Here is a 22,360-nt window from a genome sequence, read left to right on the forward strand (position 1 = left end):
TTGAAAAGCTTCATGTCGTCAGTTTCTTCCCCCCCATCACATTTGTGTGAAGCTAAACTTAACATAACAGTGTAAATAACCATGCTATCCAAAAGAAGCCTACTCAACATACTGTTACATCAATTATAGTCAAGATTATATTAAAGGTTGTATGATTTTTTTATGGCTCAATGACAGAAGTTGAGATGGTTGTACTACTGCTCCTCACACTGGTGTAATGCAGTCAATCAGAGTGACACCAATTATGTATGTCACATGAGCACAAGAGACCACAAATGGAAAGTCATAGAGAGGGACATCCATCAGCCCTGTGTAAGGGGGTTCACAGTAGACAGAGAATGAATGAATTCTCAATAGACTTGCACACTCATTCACTATAACTCTACACGGAAACTCATCAAACTTGTGTTTGTGAATAGGATGGAAAATATCAATGACTTATATTCAAAACTGCTGAAATGCTCTGTAGCCTATGTGAGAAGCCATTATTGGCCAGAAACCTTCTGATTTTCAGTAATTTAGGCTGAAGAAAATCTTTCTGGAGGACACTGTCAGACTCCAGTGGTAGTGTTCAGTGTCACCTCTGTAGCTCATATTGATACTGCACCTGTGTTGGTTTGTGTTTATAATTTGTCCAACAAAACTAGAATTGGTTGAAAGTTCATTTAATAACAGAGAAAATAAGTACAGTACATTCAGCAAATGATTTAAGCCTTTCAGATATGTTTGTAATCTGCTATAGAGACCATTCAAGCTATTGCTCAGTAACCTGATGGAAATATAAACATACAATGATGTTAACCATCATCCTGTTCCGCTCTTTAGATCCAGCACTTGAATTCAGTCATGACCAACATGGTTTCTGCACAATAATATCAGCATTTTCTGGCTTTCCAGAAAGAATACAATATTAACTAGAAAAATATATTATTCTTTACTTTACCCTTAGAACCAAAAGTTGTTAAATAATGCTTTTGATTAGATAAATAACATTCACAGACTGGCTTAGTCCTGCAAAACAATTTTGAGCAGCACAAAAGGTGTTAATACACTTAAGTAATTTGGAGGAAAAACTACAGTACTACAGAGTTGGATTAGATAACATGTAACCAATACTCTATGACTTATATTGCATAAAAATCAATCCCATTTAGTTGATCATAAACAAATTCAAACCTACATAAAATATATACATTCAAGTATTAAAGATTCTCTTTTCATACAACTGTATGAACAGTACTGTTTGTTCTTGTGTACAGTATTAGCATTACAAATGATAGGAGAAAGTGCTTGCATTTCTGTAGTGCTAGGTTAACACAAACTTAAATGAGAAGAGAAAAATCTACATTTCTTCTTTCTTAACAGTTCTTCTTTTGTCACCTCTTGGAAACTTGACATTGTGACATTGTGAGTGACTTCAGTCTGCATATTGCTTGTAACCTGAAAAGATTCCCAGAACCTTTGCAGAGTCAATCAGTTTTATGACAAATACTTTTGCAAACTTCTGGACTCAAGGCTTGAAGCTTCTTCTTGGCTGTTACCGTCAGTTTCAGAGTCTTCAACATCAGCGTAAGCACCTTCCTCAGATTCCTCATTTAGTTTTTGTATCAAATCAAGTGGGATCAATGTTGTCTTTTTAGCTGCTTTTTTAGCTGCCTCTTGAGTGTCAGTCTTTCTTGGAACAAACTCTTTCTCTCCTTCATCCGTTTCGTCTTTGGGTTCTTCCGAATCTTCCTCTGCCTCATCTTCTCCATCAGCTGACTCTCCCTGGTTTCCATGCCAGCCTTCAGTGGATGTCTTGGCATCCTCCTCAGTTTTAGAGGCTTCAGTATCTTCATCATTATCATGGGTTCCATTTGGAATGGAAATATATTCACATTGTGTTACATTTTCCCCAGTATCTCCATCTTCATCTTCCGTTGGTTTGTTATCACTTTTTTGTTCATTGTTTTCTGATGCTTCCTCCTCTTCCTCCTCCTCTTTATCTGGTTTAAGCTCCACCACATCATCAGGGCCTTCTGTTTCATCGTTTGTCTCAGTTAAAGCATCTTTTTGATGCTTGTCAATCATTTCACTCTCTTCGGATTTTTGTTCAGTTTGGTCAGGATCAGTCTCCGATTCACTAACAGCATTCTCAACAACTTCTTCATCCTCCCCATCGGAAAGGTTCTGTCTGCTATCTTCTGCAGATTCATCTCCTGGGTTATCAGTGGAGTCTTCCCCTTCAGTTACCTCGTTTCCTGTCACTTCAGGTCCTAAAGATTTTTCTTGTGCTGTTTCTCTCTCTTCAGTCTCATCTCCTGTTGTTGCAGACTCTGTGCAATCTTCTGACTCCTCATCACTTTCATTTTCAGCAGACTCCTCCAGATCGTTTTCAGCGTCCACCAATTCCTCTCCCCCATCATCGTTAATAACTTTTGAAGAATCCACTTCTCCTGCAGTGTCATTTGCGTCTGTTGTCGCATTGTTTTCAGATTCATTTTCATCTGTTGCTGATTCATCACTCACATCTGCTGATTCATTTTCAGTGGCAGCTTTGGAGCTTTCTTCTTTTGCAAATTCAGGAGCTGCTTCTACATTAGCTCCCTTTTCCACAAGTTCTTCTCCATCTGTGGTTATGTCCTCTTCACATGCTTCATTGTCAGCTGTACTGATTTCCTCTTCAGCTGAATCTTCTTTTTCTGCAACTGGACTAACCTCATCAGTATCCTTGGTGTCATCCTCGTCAGAGGTTACAGCTTTTTCCATAGAAACCTCATCTCCAGTTGCTGCCTCTACAGATTGTTCTTCTGAAGAATCGTTAACTTCGACTGTGTGATCATTCTCCTCTGTGGTTTCTTCATTGTTCGTGGTGGCATCAGTGCCTTCTGCTGAGTCATCATCTGTGCTAGCAGCAGTTTCTTCCAGATCTTCAGTTATCCCTGCCTCCACAGCCTTTTCCGATTCTTGGTCAGTTGTTTCTGCCAAATCTTCTCCTTTATCTTCCACTCCAGCTGCAGTGGCTTCATCATCTTCTTCGTCCATTTCCTCTTCACTTATGGCAGGAATCTCCTTATCTTTAAGAATATCATCTGCAACTGTCCCATCTTCCAGGGCCTCCTCTTCATCAGATCCATGTTCAGTTCTTTCTGCAACATCTTCTTCACTTTCCACTGTGGCTTGGGTGGCTTCAACATCTTCTTCCATTTCTCCTTCGCTCGTGGCAGCAATCTCCTCACCCCCAGCAGTCTCATCTTCAGTTGTCCCTGCTTCCAGGGCATCTTCTGAACTTGTGCCTTCTACAGCAGCTTCATCTTCGCTGGTGACAGCAATCTCCTTATCTTCAATAACCTCATCTTCAGTTGCGGCTTTTTCAGTTGTTTCTATGTCATCTGCACTGGTGTTTTCCAACGCATCTTTTTCAGATTCTTGTTCAGATGTTGCTCCAACATCAACCTCCTCTGCTGCAATTTTTTCTCCAGCTTCATCAGCATATTCCTTACATTCAGCAATTTCTTCTTCAGTTGTTGCTTTTTCAGATGTTTCCATGTCATTTTCCTCAGACTCATCAGCACTGGGTCCATCCACAGTGGCATCATCTTTAGATGTAACTCCAACATCAGCCTCCTCTTCTGCACTGTTTTCATCAATTTCATCTTCACTGGTGGCAGCAATCTCTTTACTTTCAGCAACCTCATCTTCAGTTGTGGCTTTTTCCAATGTTTCTATGTCGTCTGTCCCAGACTCATCTGCACTGGTGCCTTCCAAAGCAGCATCTTTTTCAGATTCCTGTTCGGAAGTAGCTGCAACATCAGCCTCCTCTTCTGCACTGTTTTCATCAATTTCATCTTCACTGGTGGCAGCAATCTCTTTACTTTCAGCAATCTCATCTTCAGTTGTGGCTTTTTCAGATGTTTCTATGTAGTCTGCCCCAGACTCATCTTCACTGGTGCCTTCCATAGAGGCATCTTTTTCAGATTCTTGTTCCGATGTAGCTCCAACATCAGCCCCCTCTTCTGCACTATTTTCTGCAATTTCATCTTCACTGGTGGCGGCAATCTCTTTACTTTCAGTAATGTCATCTTCAGTTGTGGCTTTTTCAGACGTTTCTATGTCGTCTGTCCCAGACTCATCTGCACTGGTGCCTTCCACAGCAGCATCTTTTTCAGATTCCTGTTCAGATGTAGCTCCAACTTCAGCCTCTTCTGATCCACTGTTCTCTCCAGTTTCATCAGCAATCTCCTTACATTCAGCAATCTCCTCTTCAGTTGTGGCTCTTTCAGATGTTTCCATGTCATCTGCCCCAGACTCATCTGCACTAGTGCCTTCCACAGCAGGATCTTTTTCAGATTCCTGTTCCGATGTAGCTCCAACATCAGCCTCCTCCTCTGCAGCACTATTATCTTCCGTTTCATCTTCACTGGTAGCTCCAATACCCTTTTCCACAACACTTTCATCTTCTGCTGTTGATGCATTATCATTATCGGCAGTTTCACTTTCATCATTAGTGACAGCATCCTCGCCAATCCCTTCTTCAACAACCTCATCATTGCTTGATTCATCTTGAGTTTTGGCTGCCACATCAGACTTCTCTGCAGTGTTTTCTTCAACTTTGGTGGCTTCTGCCATTTCTTCTTTTAAGTCATCTTCACTTGTGACATCCATCTCTTTTTCTGTAGCAGTCTCACCCTCTGTTGTTGCTGCTTCAGTTGAATCATCATCACTGGTGGCAGCTGTCTCTTCATTATCGTCAGCCATCCCTGCTTCTGCAGTGTCCTCTACATCTGATTCATTTTCAGTTGTGGCTACCACTTCTTCACTTCCCACTGTGACTTGGGTGGCTTCAACATCTCCTTCTTCCATTTCTTCTTCGCTCATGGCAGCAATCTCCTCAACCTCAGCAGCCTCGTCTTCAATTGTCCCTGCTTCCAGGGCCTCATCTGCACTTGTGCCTTCGACAGCTTCATCATCTTCGCTGGTGGCAGCAATCTCCTTATCTTCAATAACCTCATCTTCAGTTGTGGCTTTTTCAGTTGTTTCTATGTCACTAGCGCCAGACTCATCTGCACTGGTGTTTTCCAACGTATCTTTTTCAGATTCTTGTTCAGATGTAGCTCCAACATCAGCCTCCCCAGCACTCTCTACATTTGATTCTTCTTCATCTGCCAGTTCTAATGATTCTTTGGCTATGGCCTCATCATTATTATCATCCTCACATAAATCTACACTGGTAGAGGCAAGCTTTCCTTGGTCATTGCTTATCTCTTCTTCAGTAGCCTCTTTGTCTGATTCATGTTCACTTGTAACTGCTATCATAGTCTCCTCTGCATTTTCATCTTCAGCTGTAGTGTTTTCAGCAGCCTTTTCCTCAAGTTCATTCTCATTAGTATCAGCAGTTGCCTTTTCGAGGTCATCTTCTAGGGTTGCTTCTTCAGAACCTTCCCGTGTCAATTTATCAGACGTGGCATCATTTTCCTCTGCTGTTTCTTCTTCCATTCTGGCTTCATATGGACTATCAGCAGACCCAACAGCACTGGTTGGAGCAGTCTCGCCAAGGTCCTCAGGTGCCTTTTCTTCGTCTGCAGATTCTCCTTCTTCTTTGGATTCATGTTCAGTTGTGTCTGCCACAATTTCTGCTGCATTTTCATCTTCAGTAGTGTCTTCCTTTGTTTCATCTTCACATTTAATCTCTTTCTCTACGGCAATCTCATCTTCAGTTGTCTTATCAGTTTCTTCATTTAACAATTCTTCAGCTGTTGTCTCATTTTCCTCATTGGTAGATTCATCTGCAGCAGTAGAAGCAAGCCCTTCTTCATCATCAACTGCATCTACGTCTTCAGCCATTTCTGTATCAGTGTCATGTTTTGCAGTGGATACCAGATCACATGTGGCCGTGGTGGCTTCACTGGGCTCTTCCTCTATTTCATTTTCACTAGTTGCAGCAATCTCTTCTTCTTGTTCAACTGCCTCTGTCTCCACATCCTCAGCTTTGTCTGATTCATGGTCAGTCATGGCTTCCAAAGCTGCCTCTGCTGTTGCTTCCTCTGCTATATCTTCCTTTGAGTCATCTTCATTCGTGACATCAATCGCTTCTACATCCATCTTGTCTTCATTTGTTGTTTCTTCAACTTGCTCCTTTGATGACTCATCAGCTGAAGCTAGGTTGTTGCCTTCATTTGCAGAATCATCTGCAGGAATCTCCTCATCACAGAGTGACCCTTCTTGTACACTTTCATCTTTGTCTGACTCATGCTTAGCTAGGGTGGACACAGGATTATCTTCAGTTGCAATTTCTTCTTCAGCAATCTCTTCTTTCATTTCTTCTTCGCTGGTGGTAGCAATCATTTCTTCCACATAAACTGTCCCTGTTTCCACAGCCTCGTTTTCACCAGATTTGTTTTCAAGTGTGGTCTCCCCATAATTCTCTTCTGCCACATTGATATCTTCAGCAGCGATGGCGGTACCAGTCTGTTCCTTAAACTCATCAGAATCCTTAGCTGAAATTTCTTCCTCACTTTCCTGGCACTCGTTACATGTGATAGTGGTGGCATCATTCTCCAGTGTATCATCTGCATGATCAGTTGTTGCCCATTCGGGTTCTGTTTTGCTTTGTTCCTCATTATCATCTGCATGAGCAAGATTCTCTTCTTTTTCATCTGCTGCAACTTCAAGATCATAATCTGTTTCAGAGTATACTTCATCCCCTTCCACTTCTCTTACAGCGTTGATGAGGACTTTTTCTACGAGGGTTTCTGCTATCTTTGTGTCGTTGTAATTTTCCTGTGTATTGCAGGGGTCTCCATTCTTCATCAGCAAAATCCTTTTCAGATCAAAGGCCATCACAACAGGTGCAGTACTCGTATGTGTTGGATCTGGCTGAGATGCCATTTTTCTCTGTATACATGTTTCACACGGACAGTAATCATAATTTTCACTGCGCTGGTCACTAAATGATGAGTCATAACTTTTATCTGCTTGGGGATCAATTGATTGTTTGACCATTACCTTTAGCCTCATCCTTCTCTCTTCAGTTTGCGTTGTTGAAGCACGAGTCATCGCTTCTTTAGGAGGTCTCGGTAGGCCTGCTCGACCTTGAATTTTTCTCAGTTCTCTGTCTATGCTTGTTTGGATTCTTTTTTGGACCTCAACTTTAAGTTCACTTATCATCATGTCAAGCTGTTCATTATCATCCAAGTTCCATTTGCCTTTGAACTCATTCATGGCATTGATATAATGAGTCATGAACTGCTTTTCAATTTTTGTGAGTAAGTGTAAGACCCAGACGGGATCCGGATCTTGCGAAATCCTTTTGGCTAACTGTGCTCTTTGAATAAGGGGAGGAGAGTTAGACTTTATGTTCGCTTGGGTTTCAACCTCCTCTGTAAGTTTTGGACCATTGCTGTCATGTCCTGAACTCTTGTTTGAGGAGGGTGGTGTTTCAGGTAGTTCCCTTGGACTATCATTGCTTCTGATGGTTTCATCTGTTGCTTGGCCGTCTTCATGTTGTTGTTCCTCGCACATTTCTTCCTCTTTCTCACATGTACATTGAGCATCTTCATTTGCTTCATCTTCACAGACTTCTTGTACTTTGTTTAACATATCTGCAGTGGTATGTGGCTTGGAGACATCCCCATTCACACCATCACTACTCTTCCCAGAGCCCGTGGAGCCACTGTTGACATCAACACCAGAGGATGATGTATGATTGAAATCTCCGTCCACAGATTGATGATCATTCTTCTTTATCACATGTTTATGTTCAGGAAGATCGCAAAGCCAAAGAGACTTAAGTATATTCATAAGCTCTTGGTATCTTTCATCATTTTCATTTGCATTTTGAGGATCATGGTCTATTAACTGCAACTTCACTAGGCAATCCAGAAGACCTCTGGCTGAAGTGCTTAGTTTACGCCCATACACTTGAGAAATCTCTGGTAAACTGTTACATCTGTCAAGCTTTGGACTAAGTAGTACTTTCATCACTTGAACAGAGGAGGGAAATATTTTTGAGGCGTCATCTCTCTGAGGACAGGTATTATCTGCATTCGTCATATCTTTACTTTGTTGGCTGTTATCATCAGCAGTGCAGTTCATCACATCGCCTTCATTTGTGTCATTTACATTTTCAGCTGCAGATTTAGCATTGTTGTCAGTATCCTCGGTTCTCATAAAATCCTCTGTTGTTTTGTCATTATTTTGTCCATCACAGTTTTCCGGAAATTCATCCATGTCATACATATCACTATCTGCGGGTATTGTTTTCAGCCATTCATTCACAACCTCTGTAGGAGATGCATTTGGTAGGCTAGAGGGGACCAGATCAAATTCCACATCATTTGCGGCCCTGTGTATGCATTTGCTGCTTTTGTCACTTTTGTTATCAGTAACACTTTCACTGATTTCTGCAGCTTTCAATGGACCATTTGCTGTCCTCTTAGAAACACTGTTTCCTCCATTTGCTGGAGTCTCATAAACGTCTTTGACAACATCTGAACTGGAAAGCGTTTGTGACATATCACTTTCATGTGACTCAGTGTGACTAATCACATGCTCTTTGTTTCCTTTTGGTTGTTGTGCACTCTGACAGGTTTCTGAAACAGAGGAATTTGCACCAGAATTTGGCTTGGAAATAACCTCTGCAATTGCATTTTTTATTTCTTTCCTGCTTGACTTGCTTGTTTTAGAATTACAACTCCTCCTATCGGTTGTATCTTGCTGTTCCTCCTCTTCATGCAAACTAGATGTGGGTTTACTGTCGTCTTCATGGTCCACTGCTTCAATTGTAGCCAGAACATCAATAGCTGTGTCCTCATTTGCATTCATTAAAATGTCTGCGGTTTTTGATTTTCGAGATTTCATAGACAGATTTGACTTGACGGATAAAGAACTTTGTGACCGTGCTTCTTTATTCTTTTCTTTAGCCATTGAAGTTGCTGACTTATTTGAACGTGCAGAAACCTTAGACTTTGAGGACATCCCAGTTGGTGCTCGGTCTTCGATTTCCTCAACTGTCACTTCTGGGACTGCAGATCTGCCTAACATTTCACAATGATCACATTTTGCTGACACAGGGCTCAGTGTTCTCTTCTCCTTCCCAGATACCTTTGACTTCTCTGATTTCCTAGATGTTTTTGACTTTGCTGATTGAATTGACATGGTACTCGGTGCTCTATCATCGATCTTCTCAGAATCGACTACACTATCTTCTGCTGAAATGTCAGTGCTTTTCTGACTTGACTTTCCAGTGGACACCAATGATGTATTGGACACAGCACTTTGTGCTCTCTTTTCAGCGTTGTTTCTATGATCATCCTCATTTAATAAGTTATGAGAATTTTGAGATGCTTTAGATTTTGTCGATGCAGATGTTACATTTGACTTCCCAGATTTCACAGACACTGAGCTACCTGCTGTTGCCTCAGAATCTTGCTCTATGTTTTCATTAGTAGTGTTTGCACCATCTTCTGCAGGTACCTCGGAAGCCTTTGATGTCTTTGATACTGCTGAAGCATCGGACCTGGCTGATCTGACTGAAGTAGAGCTTGATGCCCGATGTTCCTCATGATTTTCTTTGGGGGCAATAGAAGTGTTTGAATTATGAGACTTTGCTGAAATATTTGATTGTGTTGATTTGGCAGAGCTAGCTGATTTAGCTGAAAGGGTGCTTAGTGGTCTCTGTTCGGGTTCCTGTCTGTCATTTGCAGTGTTTTCTTCAGAAGGGACTTCACATGCTTTTGAACTCTTTGATGAAACAGAAATATCTGATTTTCCTGATTTGGTAGACATGTTACTTGGGGCTCTCTCCTCAGTTTCTGCCTCTGAAGGTTCCTCTGGATCATTTTCAGAATTTGATTTCTCAGACATTGCACTTGGTACTCGCTCAATTGTTGTTTCTTCAGCATTTGCAGTTTCTTCTTTCAAAGTCAGAGATTTTACAGAAACATTTGATTTGACTGATTTAGTGGACATGCAACTCGGTGCTCTTTCTTTACTTTCTTCATTTGATTTTAATGACATGTTGGATTTGGCTCTCTCTTGAGTTTCTTCTTCACCAGAAATGTCAGTAGATTTGACAGAACATACTTCACAAGCATTGGATTTTTTGGATTTTGCTGACTGTGCACTAGGGGCTCTTCCTGTAATTTCTTCATGTTCAGCCACATTTGAAGCACCAGAGGTTTGTGACTCAATAGATCTTTCAGAAATATGAGACTGTGTTGATTTGACTGATTTGGAGCTTGGTGGTCTTTCTTCAATTTGCTGTTCATCTTCATTTGGGTCCTCAAGGGTTTCTTTAGCTGGACCATCAGAGCATTTGGACTTTTTTGATTTAACAGAAAGAACTGACTTGACAGACTGAGCTGACATTGAACTCACTCTCCCTTTGTGTTCTGCAACGGTATTCACTTCAGAAAAGGAAACTGATAATTTTGATTTGTTTGTTTTTGCAGATATATTTGACTTCATAGACATTGCACTTCCTGCCCTATCATGGATTTCCTCATCATCATTTCTACTATTAGGAATATTAGTATTAGGGGGGTCTTTAGAAGCAGAACCATTTGACTGGACTGAGTGGGCTGACAGTGAACTTTCTGATCTGCTTTGCTCATCTTCGTTTGCATTTGCAGTGGTATCAGCAGTGTGATGGGAACAACTTTTTGAGGCTGTTGATTGGCTGCTCTCTGCATCCTTATCGTGATCTGCTGTGATTTCTTCTGCTGAGAAATCTATATCTTTTGAATTGGTAGATTTTTTAGAAATAGTTGACTTTGCAGTTTTGGATGACATGGCACTTGCTGTTCTCTCTTCCGGTTCTTCTTCACCATCAGTGGGTTTCTTAAATCTTACTTCTACTGGTTCTGATCTGATAGATTTTTTAGAAGCCTGTGACTTTGCTGATTTAGCTGACAAAGCACTAGGTGCTCTCTCTCTAGACTTAATAGAAATTTCAGAAACATGTGATTGGACTGATTTGGCTGACATGCAGCTTGGTGCTCTTTCTTCATTTTGCTCATTGTCATTTCTTTCATTTGGACTTTCAAGATGTACTTCTGCTGAATCATCATCTAAACATTCAGACTTTTTTGATCCTTCAGAAACATTTGATTTCACTGAGCGGGCTGACATTGAGCTTGCTGCTCTCCCCTCAGCCTCCCCCTCAGCAATTTCTTCCTCAGGATTGTCAACACAATCTTCCAAGGGTGCCTCTGAAACTTTGGATCTTTTAGATGCCGATGAAACATTTGACTTAACTGATTTGCTTGATCTGACTGACATATTACTTGGACTCCTCTCAGCACTAGCTGTGTTTTCTTCAGCTGGCTCATCCATCCCTTTTAATGTAGACGCTTTTGAAGATCTAGTTGACTTTTTGCTTTTGGCTGACATGGTGCTCTGTGCTCTCTCCTGAGTTTGGTCTTCATCATCTACTTCACCAGGATTGGATGCAGCTTTGCAAGAACAAACTTCAGAAGCGTTTGATTTGATCGATTTTGTGGATAGATGTGACTTTGCCGATTTAGCTGACAAAGCACTAGGTGCTCTCTCTTCAGTTTCCTCTTCAACATCTACTTCCTCAGGGTTGTCAGCAGTTTTGTCTGAAGACACTTCAGAAGCTTCTAATTTGATTGGTTTTGTGGAAGCGTGGGACTTTACTGATTTGCCGGACAAAGCACTTGATGCTCTCTCTCCAGACCTAATAGACATTTCAGAAACATGTGACTGATTTGATTTGGATGACATGCAGCTTGCTGCTCTTTCCTCATTTTGCTCTGGGTCATTTACTTCATCATGACTCTCAAAATGCTCCTCTGCCGGCTGACCAGCAGAACATTTTGACTTATTTGATCTTGCGGAAATATTCGATTGTACTGATCGCGCTGACATTGGGGTCATGGTTCTTCCATCACCCTCAGCCTCAACTATTCTTTCCTCAGGATTGTCAACACAATCTTCCAAGTTCACTTCTGAAACTTTGGATCTTTTCGATGCCTTTGAAACATTTGATCTAACCGATTTGCATGATCTGACTGACAAATTACTGGGAGTCCTCACTGCATCTTCATCATGATCAGACTGATTTTCTTCAGCTGGACCATCAACCCCTTTTGATCTATAGGATTTTGCAGAGATAGCTGACCGTTCAGTTTTGTCTGACAGTGCGCTTTGCACCCTCTCCTGAGTTTGCTCTTCATCGTCTCCTATATCTGGAGTAGGATTAGCTTTGCCTGAACATACATCAGAAGCATTTGATTTCATTGATTTTGTTGATGTATGTGACTTTGCTGACTTAGCTGAAAGAGAACTTTGTGTTCTTGCTGGAGTTTCTTCTTCAGCATCTTCATCAGAAATTTCAGTAGTTTTGTCACAATGAATTTCAGGAGCTTCTGATCTGATAGATTTTGTAGAAGCTTGAGACTTTGCTGATTTAGCTGAAAAAGCACTAGGTGCTCTCTCTGTAGACTTAATAGAAATTTCAGAAACATGTGACTGATTTGATTTGGATGACATGCAGCTTGCTGCTCTTTCCTCATTTTGCTCTGGGTCATTTACTTCATCATGACTCTCAAAATACTCCTCTGCTGGCTGACCAGCAGAACATTTTGACTTATTTGATCTTGCGGAAATATTCGACTGTACTGATCGCGCTGACATTGGGGTCATGGTTCTTCCATCACCCTCAGCCTCAACTATTCTTTCCTCAGGATTGTCAACACAATCTTCCAAGTTCACTTCTGAAGCTTTGGATCTTTTTGATGCCTTTGAAGCATTTGATCTAACCGATTTGCATGATCTGACTGACAAATTACTGGGAGTCCTCACTGCATCTTCATCATGATCAGACTGATTTTCTTCAGCTGGACCATCAACCCCTTTTGATCTACATGATTTTACAGAGATAGCTGACCGTTCAGTTTTGTCTGACAGTGCGCTTTGCACCCTCTCCTGAGTTTGCTCTTCATCATCTCCTATATCTGGAGTAGGATTAGCTTTGCCTGAACATACATCAGAAGCATTTGATTTCATTGATTTTGTTGATGTATGTGACTTTGCTGACTTAGCTGAAAGAGAACTTTGTGTTCTCTCTGGAGTTTCTTCTTCAGCATCTTCATCAGAAATTTTGGTAGTTTTGTCACAATGAACTTCAGGAGCTTCTGATCTGATAGATTTTGTAGAAGCTTGAGACTTTGCTGATTTAGCTGAAAAAGCACTAGGTGCTCTCTCTTTAGACTTAATAGAAATTTCAGAAACATGTGACTGGACCGATTTGGCAGACATGCAGCTTGGTGCTCTTTCTTCATTTTGCTCGTCATCACAACTTTTCCCTACTGAAGCATTAGCAGAACATTTTGACTTATTTGAAACTGCAGAAGCATTTGACTGCACTGACCGGGCTGACATTGAACTCACTGCTCTCCCTTCAACCTCCCCTTCATCAATTTCTTCCTCAGGATTGTCAACACAATCTTCCAAGTGGGCTTCAGAAACTTTGGATTTTTTAGATGTCCGGGAAACATTTGATTTAACTGATTTGCTTGATCTGACTGACATATTACTTGGAGTCCTTTCTGCATCTTCCTTGTTGTCAGCTGTATTTTCTTCAGCTGCACCATCAACCCCTTTTGACTTAGAAGATTTTGAAGATATATTTGACTTTGCAGTTTTGGATGACATTGCACTCTGTGTTCTCTCTTGGGTTTCCTCTTCACCGTCTCCATCAGGGATATTAGTATTATTGTCAGAACACATTTCTGAAGCTTCTGATTTAATTGATTTGATAGAAGCATTTGACTTTCCTGATTTAGCTGACAGTGCACTAGGTGCTCTCTCTGCAGTTTTTATAGATATTCCTGAAACATGTGACAGGACTGACTTGACAGAAATGCAGCTTGGTGCTCTTCCTTCAGGTTGCTCTTTGTCATTTTCATCATTAGGGCTTTCAGTGCTGTCTTCAGCTAGGACTCGAGCAGAACATTTTGACCTATTGGATCTTATAGAAACGCTTGACTGAACTGAACGTATTGACATTGAGCTCATTGATCTCCCTTCAGCGTCTTCTTCAGAATCCTCACTACAGTTGTCAGAAGGTTTTTCAGAACTTCTTGATTTCCCAGATACTGAAGCATTGGACTTCATAGATTTTTCAGAGGCAGTTGACATATTGCTGGGAGGTATTTCGCCATTTTCTGTATGAGCAGCAGAATTTTCTTCAGCTAAAACACAACTGTGTTTTGAAGTATCAGATTTGGCAGAATTAATTGAATGTGTTGATTTGGCTGACACATCTGACTTTGCTGACTTTATTGACATTGCACTAGGTACCCTGTCTTCCTCATTTTCATTAATATTTTCTTTGTCTGAAACGCTATAGCATTTTGACCTACTTGATCTTGCGGAAACGGTTGATTTGTGGGATTTATCTGACATGCAACTCAGCGATCTTTGGGGATCACTGTTTTTCTGTTCAGTATCTCCTTCATCACACATGTCATCATCATGTTGGGGAGGAATATCAGAAGCCTTAGATTTTGTAGATACTGCAGAGGCTTTTGACTTTGCGCTTTGTGCTGACATTTCACTTTGCGGTCTTTCTGTAATTTCCTCATCATCATCACTGTTTTCGTCAGACTTTCCTTTAGATTCTTTAGATACTGCAGAGGATTTTGATTTACATGACTTTTCTGAAATCACGCTAGATGCTCTCTCTTCAGTTTCATCATGTTCAACAGGGTTCTGCTCAGCTGAAACATCACAGGAGCTAACTGTTTCCTCAACATCATCTTTGCAACTTGCTGCATTGTCTTCAGGACTTTCCTCATTTGGGATTTCGGATGATTTAGATTTGCTAGATTCTGCAGAAATATTTGACTTTTCTGACTTAATTGACATTTTGCTTTGTGGTCTTTCTTCACCTTCCCCTTCATTCCCATCACCTGAAATGTCAAAGCTTGTTCTAGCATGACGTTCAGACATCTTTGATTGTCTTGATCTTGTAGATGCTTTAGATTTAACTGACATAGCACTTGTTGTTCTCTCCATTTGTTCTTCATCTGCATTTACTTTAATATCATCGCAGCATTTGGACTTTCTAGAGGTTGCAGATGCATCTGATTTGATAGACCTTGATGACATGGCACTAGATGCTCTTCCACTTTCTTCATTTTCAGCCTCTTTGTCCTCAGCTGAACGATCCGAGCCTATTGATTCTTCCGATGCATTTGTTTTTTCTGATTTTCTGGACCTTGCAGATGTATCTGACTTCATGGATTTTGCTGACTTGGTACTTGCAGCCCTTTCAACAGTTTCCACTTCCTCCTCTTCACTGTCAGCTTTATCTGATGTCACTTCTGACAAAGGACTGGGTGTTCTTGCGTCGATATCTTGCACTTCGTCAGAATGTTGTTGCAATGCAATTTCAGAGGCTTTAGACTTTGATGATTTTGCTGACATGGCAGTAGATGCTCTCTCTTGAGTAGATCCTTTAGCATTTTCCTCGTCTTGAATATTAGACTTATTTGAATGATTTGATCTTGCAGAGGTATTGGACTTAGTTGACATAACACTTGGCACTCTTTTTGGATTTTCTCCAGACTCCTCAGCTTCTTCTTGCTCAACATTTTCATCAGCATCTTGTGACTCTGATGCTGCACATTTTTCCTCTGATGTTTCTTGAGGTGGAGATTCAGATGTTGTTGACTTATTAGATTTTACAGAAACATTTGACCTCACAGACATTGAGCTTTGTGCTCTCTGTTCGGCTTCTGTCTCCGTTTCTTGAGCTGGATTCGGAATGCTTTCCTGTGCAGATACTGATGTAGCTGACATTGAGCTGGGTGTCCTTTGTTCTGTTTCCTTCTCATCTTGTTCTTTATCTAGGAGAGACGGAACTCTTGATCCCTTTGACTTAATTGATGATTTGGATTTTGAAGACATAGAGCTTAAGACTCTTTCCTCAACAACTCTTTCCTCTGATTCTTGTTGTTCAGCTGCTACTTCTGACTTCATTGATTTCTCAGATTTGGAGGATTTAACAGACAAGTTACTTCTTGGCCTTTTAGGAGTTTCACCATCGTCATATGTTTGCAATTCTTCAGCTGCAACATCCACAACATGAGAATTACATTTTGTGGAGGCATTTGAATGAACTGACATGGCACTTTTGGGTCTTTTCTCCTCTTGGTCTTCAGAATTTGTAATCTGTACGTCAGACTTATCTAATCTGCCAGTGGCATTTGATTTGACAGACATGGCACTTGATTGATCTCTTTGAATCTCATGTTCTTCTTCAGCGCGGGCATTGTCATTTATTTTAATATCACCCTCAGGATCACTAGACACTACACATTTACAAGTGTATGATTTCTTGGATCTTTTTGACCTGCTGGAGTTCCCTGAGGCATTTGATGCCTTACTGGTCGAGCTCTGGGATGAATGATGCAATGGCGATCCTGTTTCCAACTCTGCACTCCCGATTGTCTCTTCCCTGCCAGGTCTACTTCTCTGAGAAGATGCTCTTGAAACACTAAGTGGGACATCATCATTTTCATCCTCCTCAATACCAGATAAAACTTCAGAAGAAGCACAAAGAGCAGATTCTGTTTGCGCATCTTGCTCTGATGTTTGAGCAGTTTGGTCATTGGCCTGATCATTTGTAGAACTGTCAACACATATCTCTAAGTTGTCCAGTTCAGGGGATTGAGCCTTGCATCTTGGTGAGCAAGTTTTACTCCTGGTAGTGCAATACTCAAACATTTCAGCTTCCTCAACAGTCTGCTTCACACAAGTTTCTCTCTCCACAAATTGTTCAGAATTTTCTTCACTTGACCTCGACATAGTTTGTCTTTCGACCACTGTCTTTCTAGAGACCACTGTATGTGAGGATGCACTTGAGCTGGATGTTCGAATGTGGCGATTTGCTCCATGTGTACCTTTGATGTTTTGCCAGATGTCATAATCTTGACAGTGACTGCAGCACTGAGGACAGTGTGGCTCCTCTATATGTCTTTGATGGCGTCTGTGGATATACGCCTCTTCTTGCTCATCAGCAGAGATGTTTTCAGATTCTGAACAGCTTCTATCACTAACTTGTGCAAAATAAGGACTATTATGTCCTTGGAGGTAATCACAGGTCCTGCCTGTTGTCTTTCTAACTTGAGTCGACCATTCTATAGTGTTGTCATTTTGTAGACGGAAGCGTACTTTCATTTCCATAGACAAACTGCCATCTTCATTCACATGAACCCTTTTCTCAATATCATCCTCCATTATTCCTTCACCAGTGAATTGGCCAGAATCCACATTATCTCCTGAGTCAGTTCCCTCTGGTAAGGACTTGTCAGATGACACTGAATGCCTGGTAGGTGTGTTGACAGATTCCAGTTTTGGACTGATGACACTTTGCTTTGTTGGCGGTTCTTGGTTTACCATCATGACCGGAAAAAGACAGAAAACAAAAAGAGGGATGAAATTAGTATTTTTCACTTGATCTGTCCACAAGACAATCATATTGTAAATAGTACATTCTTTTCGAAGGAATAGTGCTTCAAATGTAGTCGAAGATTGATTTCAAAATCAATATACAAAAAAGGAAGTCTGTGACATAAATTGTCCTCATACCCTGATGTCTGTCATTGCAGCCACTGATGTGTGCCCTCAGCTTTGGGAGTTTGTCATCCGAGGTTTTCCGAAAGTTGTCTATGATGGAAGGGTGAGAGGGCTCACGTCCTACACAGACAATGACACTAGGGCACTGAATAAGACTCTGAACAGTGTCGATCTGAAATAGAGGAACAGAAAGTAATTAATTCAGAATAACTTATATTGCTGAAGGTTATAGCATGTAATAGCAATCCTACCCACTAAGCTATATAACTGTTAAACATAGCTCTTGTTAGATGAGGAATGACACTTCTGAGGCCCCTTTCTATATTACTTCTTTATTATTTAAGTATCAAGTCAGGGTTTTATTTTCTTAAAATGTCAGTTTATGCTAGTTAGTTTTCAGGGTTTAGTATTTTTCTGTTTTTCAAAAAAACATAATACTATGGCAAGTCAGAAAACATTTTTGGGCATACATTTGAGAAGCATGTGTAAGGAGAAGAACACTAAATTGAATCCACTGGTTCCCTCTTTGGGCCATTGACTGATCCAAATCCGTTAACAGAAGGCTCTTAGTTGAGCAGTGAGGCACTGGGCAAATATCTTAAGCCAGGATGATCTCTGGGAAATTACATGTGATGGGTTCTTGAATTATTGAGCTGCCACTGTCACTTCTAATAGCCATTGATTTTGACTGGCAGTTTTACATGGTTGCTGAGTGTGTGAAAGGTGTAGATCAAACAAGCATATATTAATCCAGGAACATAGCATTTGGGCTTTGTATGCTCAGAGGTTGTCGAAGTTGGATCTGTTTACTTAAAACACATTAACAGGATAGTCTCTCAGTCTTTTCGATAAGAAAATGTGTGTGTAGGCCTATATTGTGTTGGGATTTTTATCAACCTTTGTTTGCAGTATATCAGGGTTTTTTTGTGTGTGTGTCCCGGGGGGTCTCCACTTTTTTTTTTTAGAGATACAAGTAGGGGAGACATCTGGGAAAAAAAGGTTGGGATACACTGATCTTATAGATTTGATGCTATACTGTGATGTCTATATATATTTGAAATAATGCAATTGCACTGTAACAATTTCAAAACCCTTCAAATCACATGCTGCTGCTTTAACTTCTGTTTACACCTGACATCTTCAAAAGAGAACAGAGACTTTAATATTGAGGGTTTTGTTGATTTGATTTGCTTGTGAACACTCAGTTTGATGAGTTTGCAGTTTTCCATTTGAAATCTGTTGTTGGTAAAGGCAGATGAATGGCTTCCTCTGCAGTCACACGAAGCCAAAGTGAAGATAATTTATTGCCCCTGTGGAAGACACATTTCTGAGATACCTCTGGTATCAAAGTGGCGGGAGTGGAGTTTCAACATTGACCTGTTTTTCCTCTCTCAAAAATAGCTCTGATATGACCAAGATTAATGGGGTTTGGAGAGATACCCACAATCTTACTGTATGTGTGAGGGAATATCCCTGTTTTTCATCCTTTATGCACACACTCAAAAAATGTGTCCCAGTAGACCTAGATTATAACAAACTAAGTGCAGAGTAAATGAAACTGATATCGTATACATGCTTTATAAATGTCAATAAATCTACATATATAACAGGGATTATTTTACATAGCAAACTACCATTTTGTAAATGCAAACTTAGTCGTCAGTCACAAATAAACAGAAACGCATGCTGACAAAAATCTGCTTTTTAATGCTTCTTTCCATTTCAGCCAGGTTTTAAAGTACAAGAAACAATTTACTTTTTTTTAAAGACATTCAATGTTAACACATAATGAAATATGATTTCAAATGATGCATGAATCCTCTCTAACTTTGAATAATGAGAGGAATTTGACTGTCCTAGGTCTAAACAGTTTACATGAGAAAAGATGACAGTGATAACATTTTTGATTTAAGGGTTGTTCTTATTATAAAACCAGAAGAGCAATTTGCATAAATAATTTTAATTGTATGCCACCTAGCATGACAATTCACCTGGGATGTTAATTTCTGTAAAGGGATTTGTGATAATGTGATGAAGTAATAAACTAATCTAGTTTGGTTTTTCGATGTGTGGGGATTCTTCACCATTTGTGGTCATTTTTAGTCAACATTGAAGTTGCCTTTGCCATTGATTTTCTGCAAACCATATCACCACTTTTAATGCTTGATACACTACAGTGCAGCCCCAATTCATGGTGTTAGAAATATTTATTTTTAAAATTGTTGTATGCTTGCAGTCTGGCTGATAGATGATAGAGCTCTCAGCTGGGATTTAGAGCAAAGTCATTCCTGTCACTAGAGGCCTCTCTTTCACTCTTTTTTTATCTGACGCCTGAATGACAGCAATGTAACTGCATTCAAATCAACTCACTTTTCAACTTAGTTTTTAAAAGCCAGGTTAATACAAAAACAACAACAACAACAACAACCTAAACCTTTGTGCTTCTGTCAATTCATGATTCAACCAGCCTTTTTGATACTTTAACCAGCATGGGAAGGTTTTCACTATAGGGCAATAGACTTCATCTTAGAAATAGAGTTTTCCTAAAACATATTTGAATCAATTTTAAACTATCAAGTAACTCCATAATGCTCTGCAGGTTGTGCAAGAGAATACAGTGAAATTAATCAACCAAATCTTGAGTTTCAGGTGTTTATGTCCTTACCTTGCGACCCTCTTGGGTGTACAGCTTCCTGATGTGGTACTGCATGAGCTCAGAAACTTCCTCTAAGAAAAGCCCAAAGCTGCGTAGACTCCTGCGGTGCAGGACGATGGTCTTCCTGAATGCAGGGTCACTGTTCTTCACCAGAACCACCCTCTTGTGTTGGCTGTGATGAATGTGGCGGTCGTGGCCTGAATGTGCCATGGGGTGCTCCTCTGGCCTGGTGGGCCCCCTGAGAACATACTGGTGCGGATGGTGGTGTTGATAGGGGTGGTGAGTGTGACAAAAAGGTGGGACCTGAGTCTCTAGCGCTTCCAGAGCCTGGGCGTGTCTATACTCAGAGCAAAGGTAGCATTCCTCCAGAGGGTCTTGGCGGGCCACCATGCCATGATGGCAGATCCTGGGCAGGCGGGTGGTGTGATGTTTAAAGGGAAGAGAAGACATATGAGAGCCTTCGCTTCCTAAAGCATTGAAGCACTGGAAGCTGCGTTTGTGGGAGGACATTTTGGATGGTAGTCCCTCTGCTCTGGATGAAGGATGGTGTCACGTGAGCAGGTGGGCTCAGGCAAACCGCTAAAAGGGGTTAGCATGTTTCTTATGCTTGCACTGCACGTCTGCATGGCTCCAACGCATCCCAGGCTGAAAGAGAAATTCAAATAGGTGGTGATAAACAAGACATTACTGCATTCTGCGAATACATAATGGAAAACCCTTCTTCCTTTTCATGCAACTTTTACATTTTTGCTAACCTGTGTGCAAACAGTGAATTTGCTCTTGCACTTAAGTGTCAATTTTAGTGTTTCTTGGTAACCCATTGTGGCTAAAGTCTTAAGGTCTAAAGTAGTTTGTAAACATGTTTACTCTGGGTTTACATCAGGCTCATCTGAAACTGAAAATCCATGCAAAGAAAAACTTTTGGCTGAGGGAGTAAGCAGCCTAATGCTGTCTTACATCTTCTGGGAATCTTTGAAGACATTTATCCCGAGGATGGTTCAATTGCTGACCTGTGGTCACACACTAACATGCTCTCCTACACGATTTTACTTTCTAAACTTCCTCTACATTTTATCCTGTCATATATTTTTACTCAAAACATGCAAATAAATCAAGACCAAGAAAAGTTGTCCTCTCAGTGTAGCAGCGGTTGAAAATCTCTCACCATTGCAAATAGCTCCCAACATATTAAAGTAGGATACACATCACATGTTGTTAAAAACTACATGTACAGACTGTTCAGAGGATCAAAGAGTAAATGAAGACAGGGATAATGAGGATGGAACCACAAATAAATCCCACAAGTGACTTTAAATAACAAGCTTAAGTCTCTGTGAAGTGTAAAAGTGGACATCACCTCAGTGATTATCATTGAAGAATATATGCAATAACAATACAATCCCAGCCGGCTTGATCTGCTCTCAAAAATGCTAAGGATTAAATATAAAAAGCAATATCTGCAATAAGCACAATGTATTTATACTGTGACAACACAACAAGCAAAGATAATTCATTGTTGCGTGATGGAAAGGCATTTTTTTTTTTTTTTTTTTTTTTTTTAAATGAATCAGATTGTGTGACTCGAAAACAGGCTAAGCTTGACTGGCACATAGAAAGAACAGGTTTGGCCGTTGTCCTTGTTCTTGTATTAGCAATGTTGTAGATGCCGACTAAAGTAGCAAGTGTTTCTGCTGGCTGCAAATGTTGGCAGGAAGAAGTGATTAATTGTTGTAAATAATCTTGCATGTCCTGTTGCCAACATTAGCTTCACAGTCTTGAGGTTGAACCTACAATATTCTCATTTTCAGCTCCCCAAAAAAAACTATTTTGGTCCTCTTAATATGTAAGCTGAGTAGATTTTTTTTTTGGTCTGTCCTCTATAATCCAGGATTATGAAGGCCAACTCTATTTCTGTTGGTTGTTTTGGATTTATTTTTACCACAGACGGTGCTGTTGTAATATCTACAAAATAATCTGTGTCCTATAGTAAAGAATGCTGATATTGTTAATCATATATTTCATGACTTTTGAGTACAAGCCCGGACATAACATCAGAACAGACCTGATAGGAAAAAAAAGTTTAAAAATGCATTTTGCAGGGCGCTAACATTGCAGGTA

At 40.5% G+C, this 22,360-nt stretch overlaps 2 protein-coding genes across 2 annotated transcripts; both read right to left on the minus strand.

Moving 5' to 3' along the window:
• Positions 1-545: 545 nt before the first annotated feature.
• On the minus strand, positions 546-17,521 carry rp1l1b (rp1 like 1b). The gene has a single exon (XM_061052171.1). It carries the CDS (start codon positions 17,485-17,487, stop codon positions 1,480-1,482), a length of 16,008 nt encoding a protein of 5,335 aa, XP_060908154.1. The 5' UTR covers positions 17,488-17,521; the 3' UTR covers positions 546-1,479.
• A 155-nt stretch (positions 17,522-17,676) lies between these two features.
• Positions 17,677-20,871, minus strand: LOC132985362 (retinitis pigmentosa 1-like 1 protein). Its single transcript, XM_061052712.1, has 2 exons — positions 20,252-20,871; positions 17,677-17,706 (listed from the first exon to the last, which is right to left on the minus strand). The coding sequence occupies exons 1-2, from the start codon at positions 20,750-20,752 to the stop codon at positions 17,677-17,679; spliced, it is 531 nt and encodes a 176-aa protein (XP_060908695.1). The 5' UTR covers positions 20,753-20,871.
• Positions 20,872-22,360: the final 1,489 nt, after the last annotated feature.

Source organism: Labrus mixtus, chromosome 12 (genome assembly GCF_963584025.1).
Source record: "Labrus mixtus chromosome 12, fLabMix1.1, whole genome shotgun sequence".
In the NCBI taxonomy this organism is placed as follows: domain Eukaryota; kingdom Metazoa; phylum Chordata; class Actinopteri; order Labriformes; family Labridae; genus Labrus; species Labrus mixtus.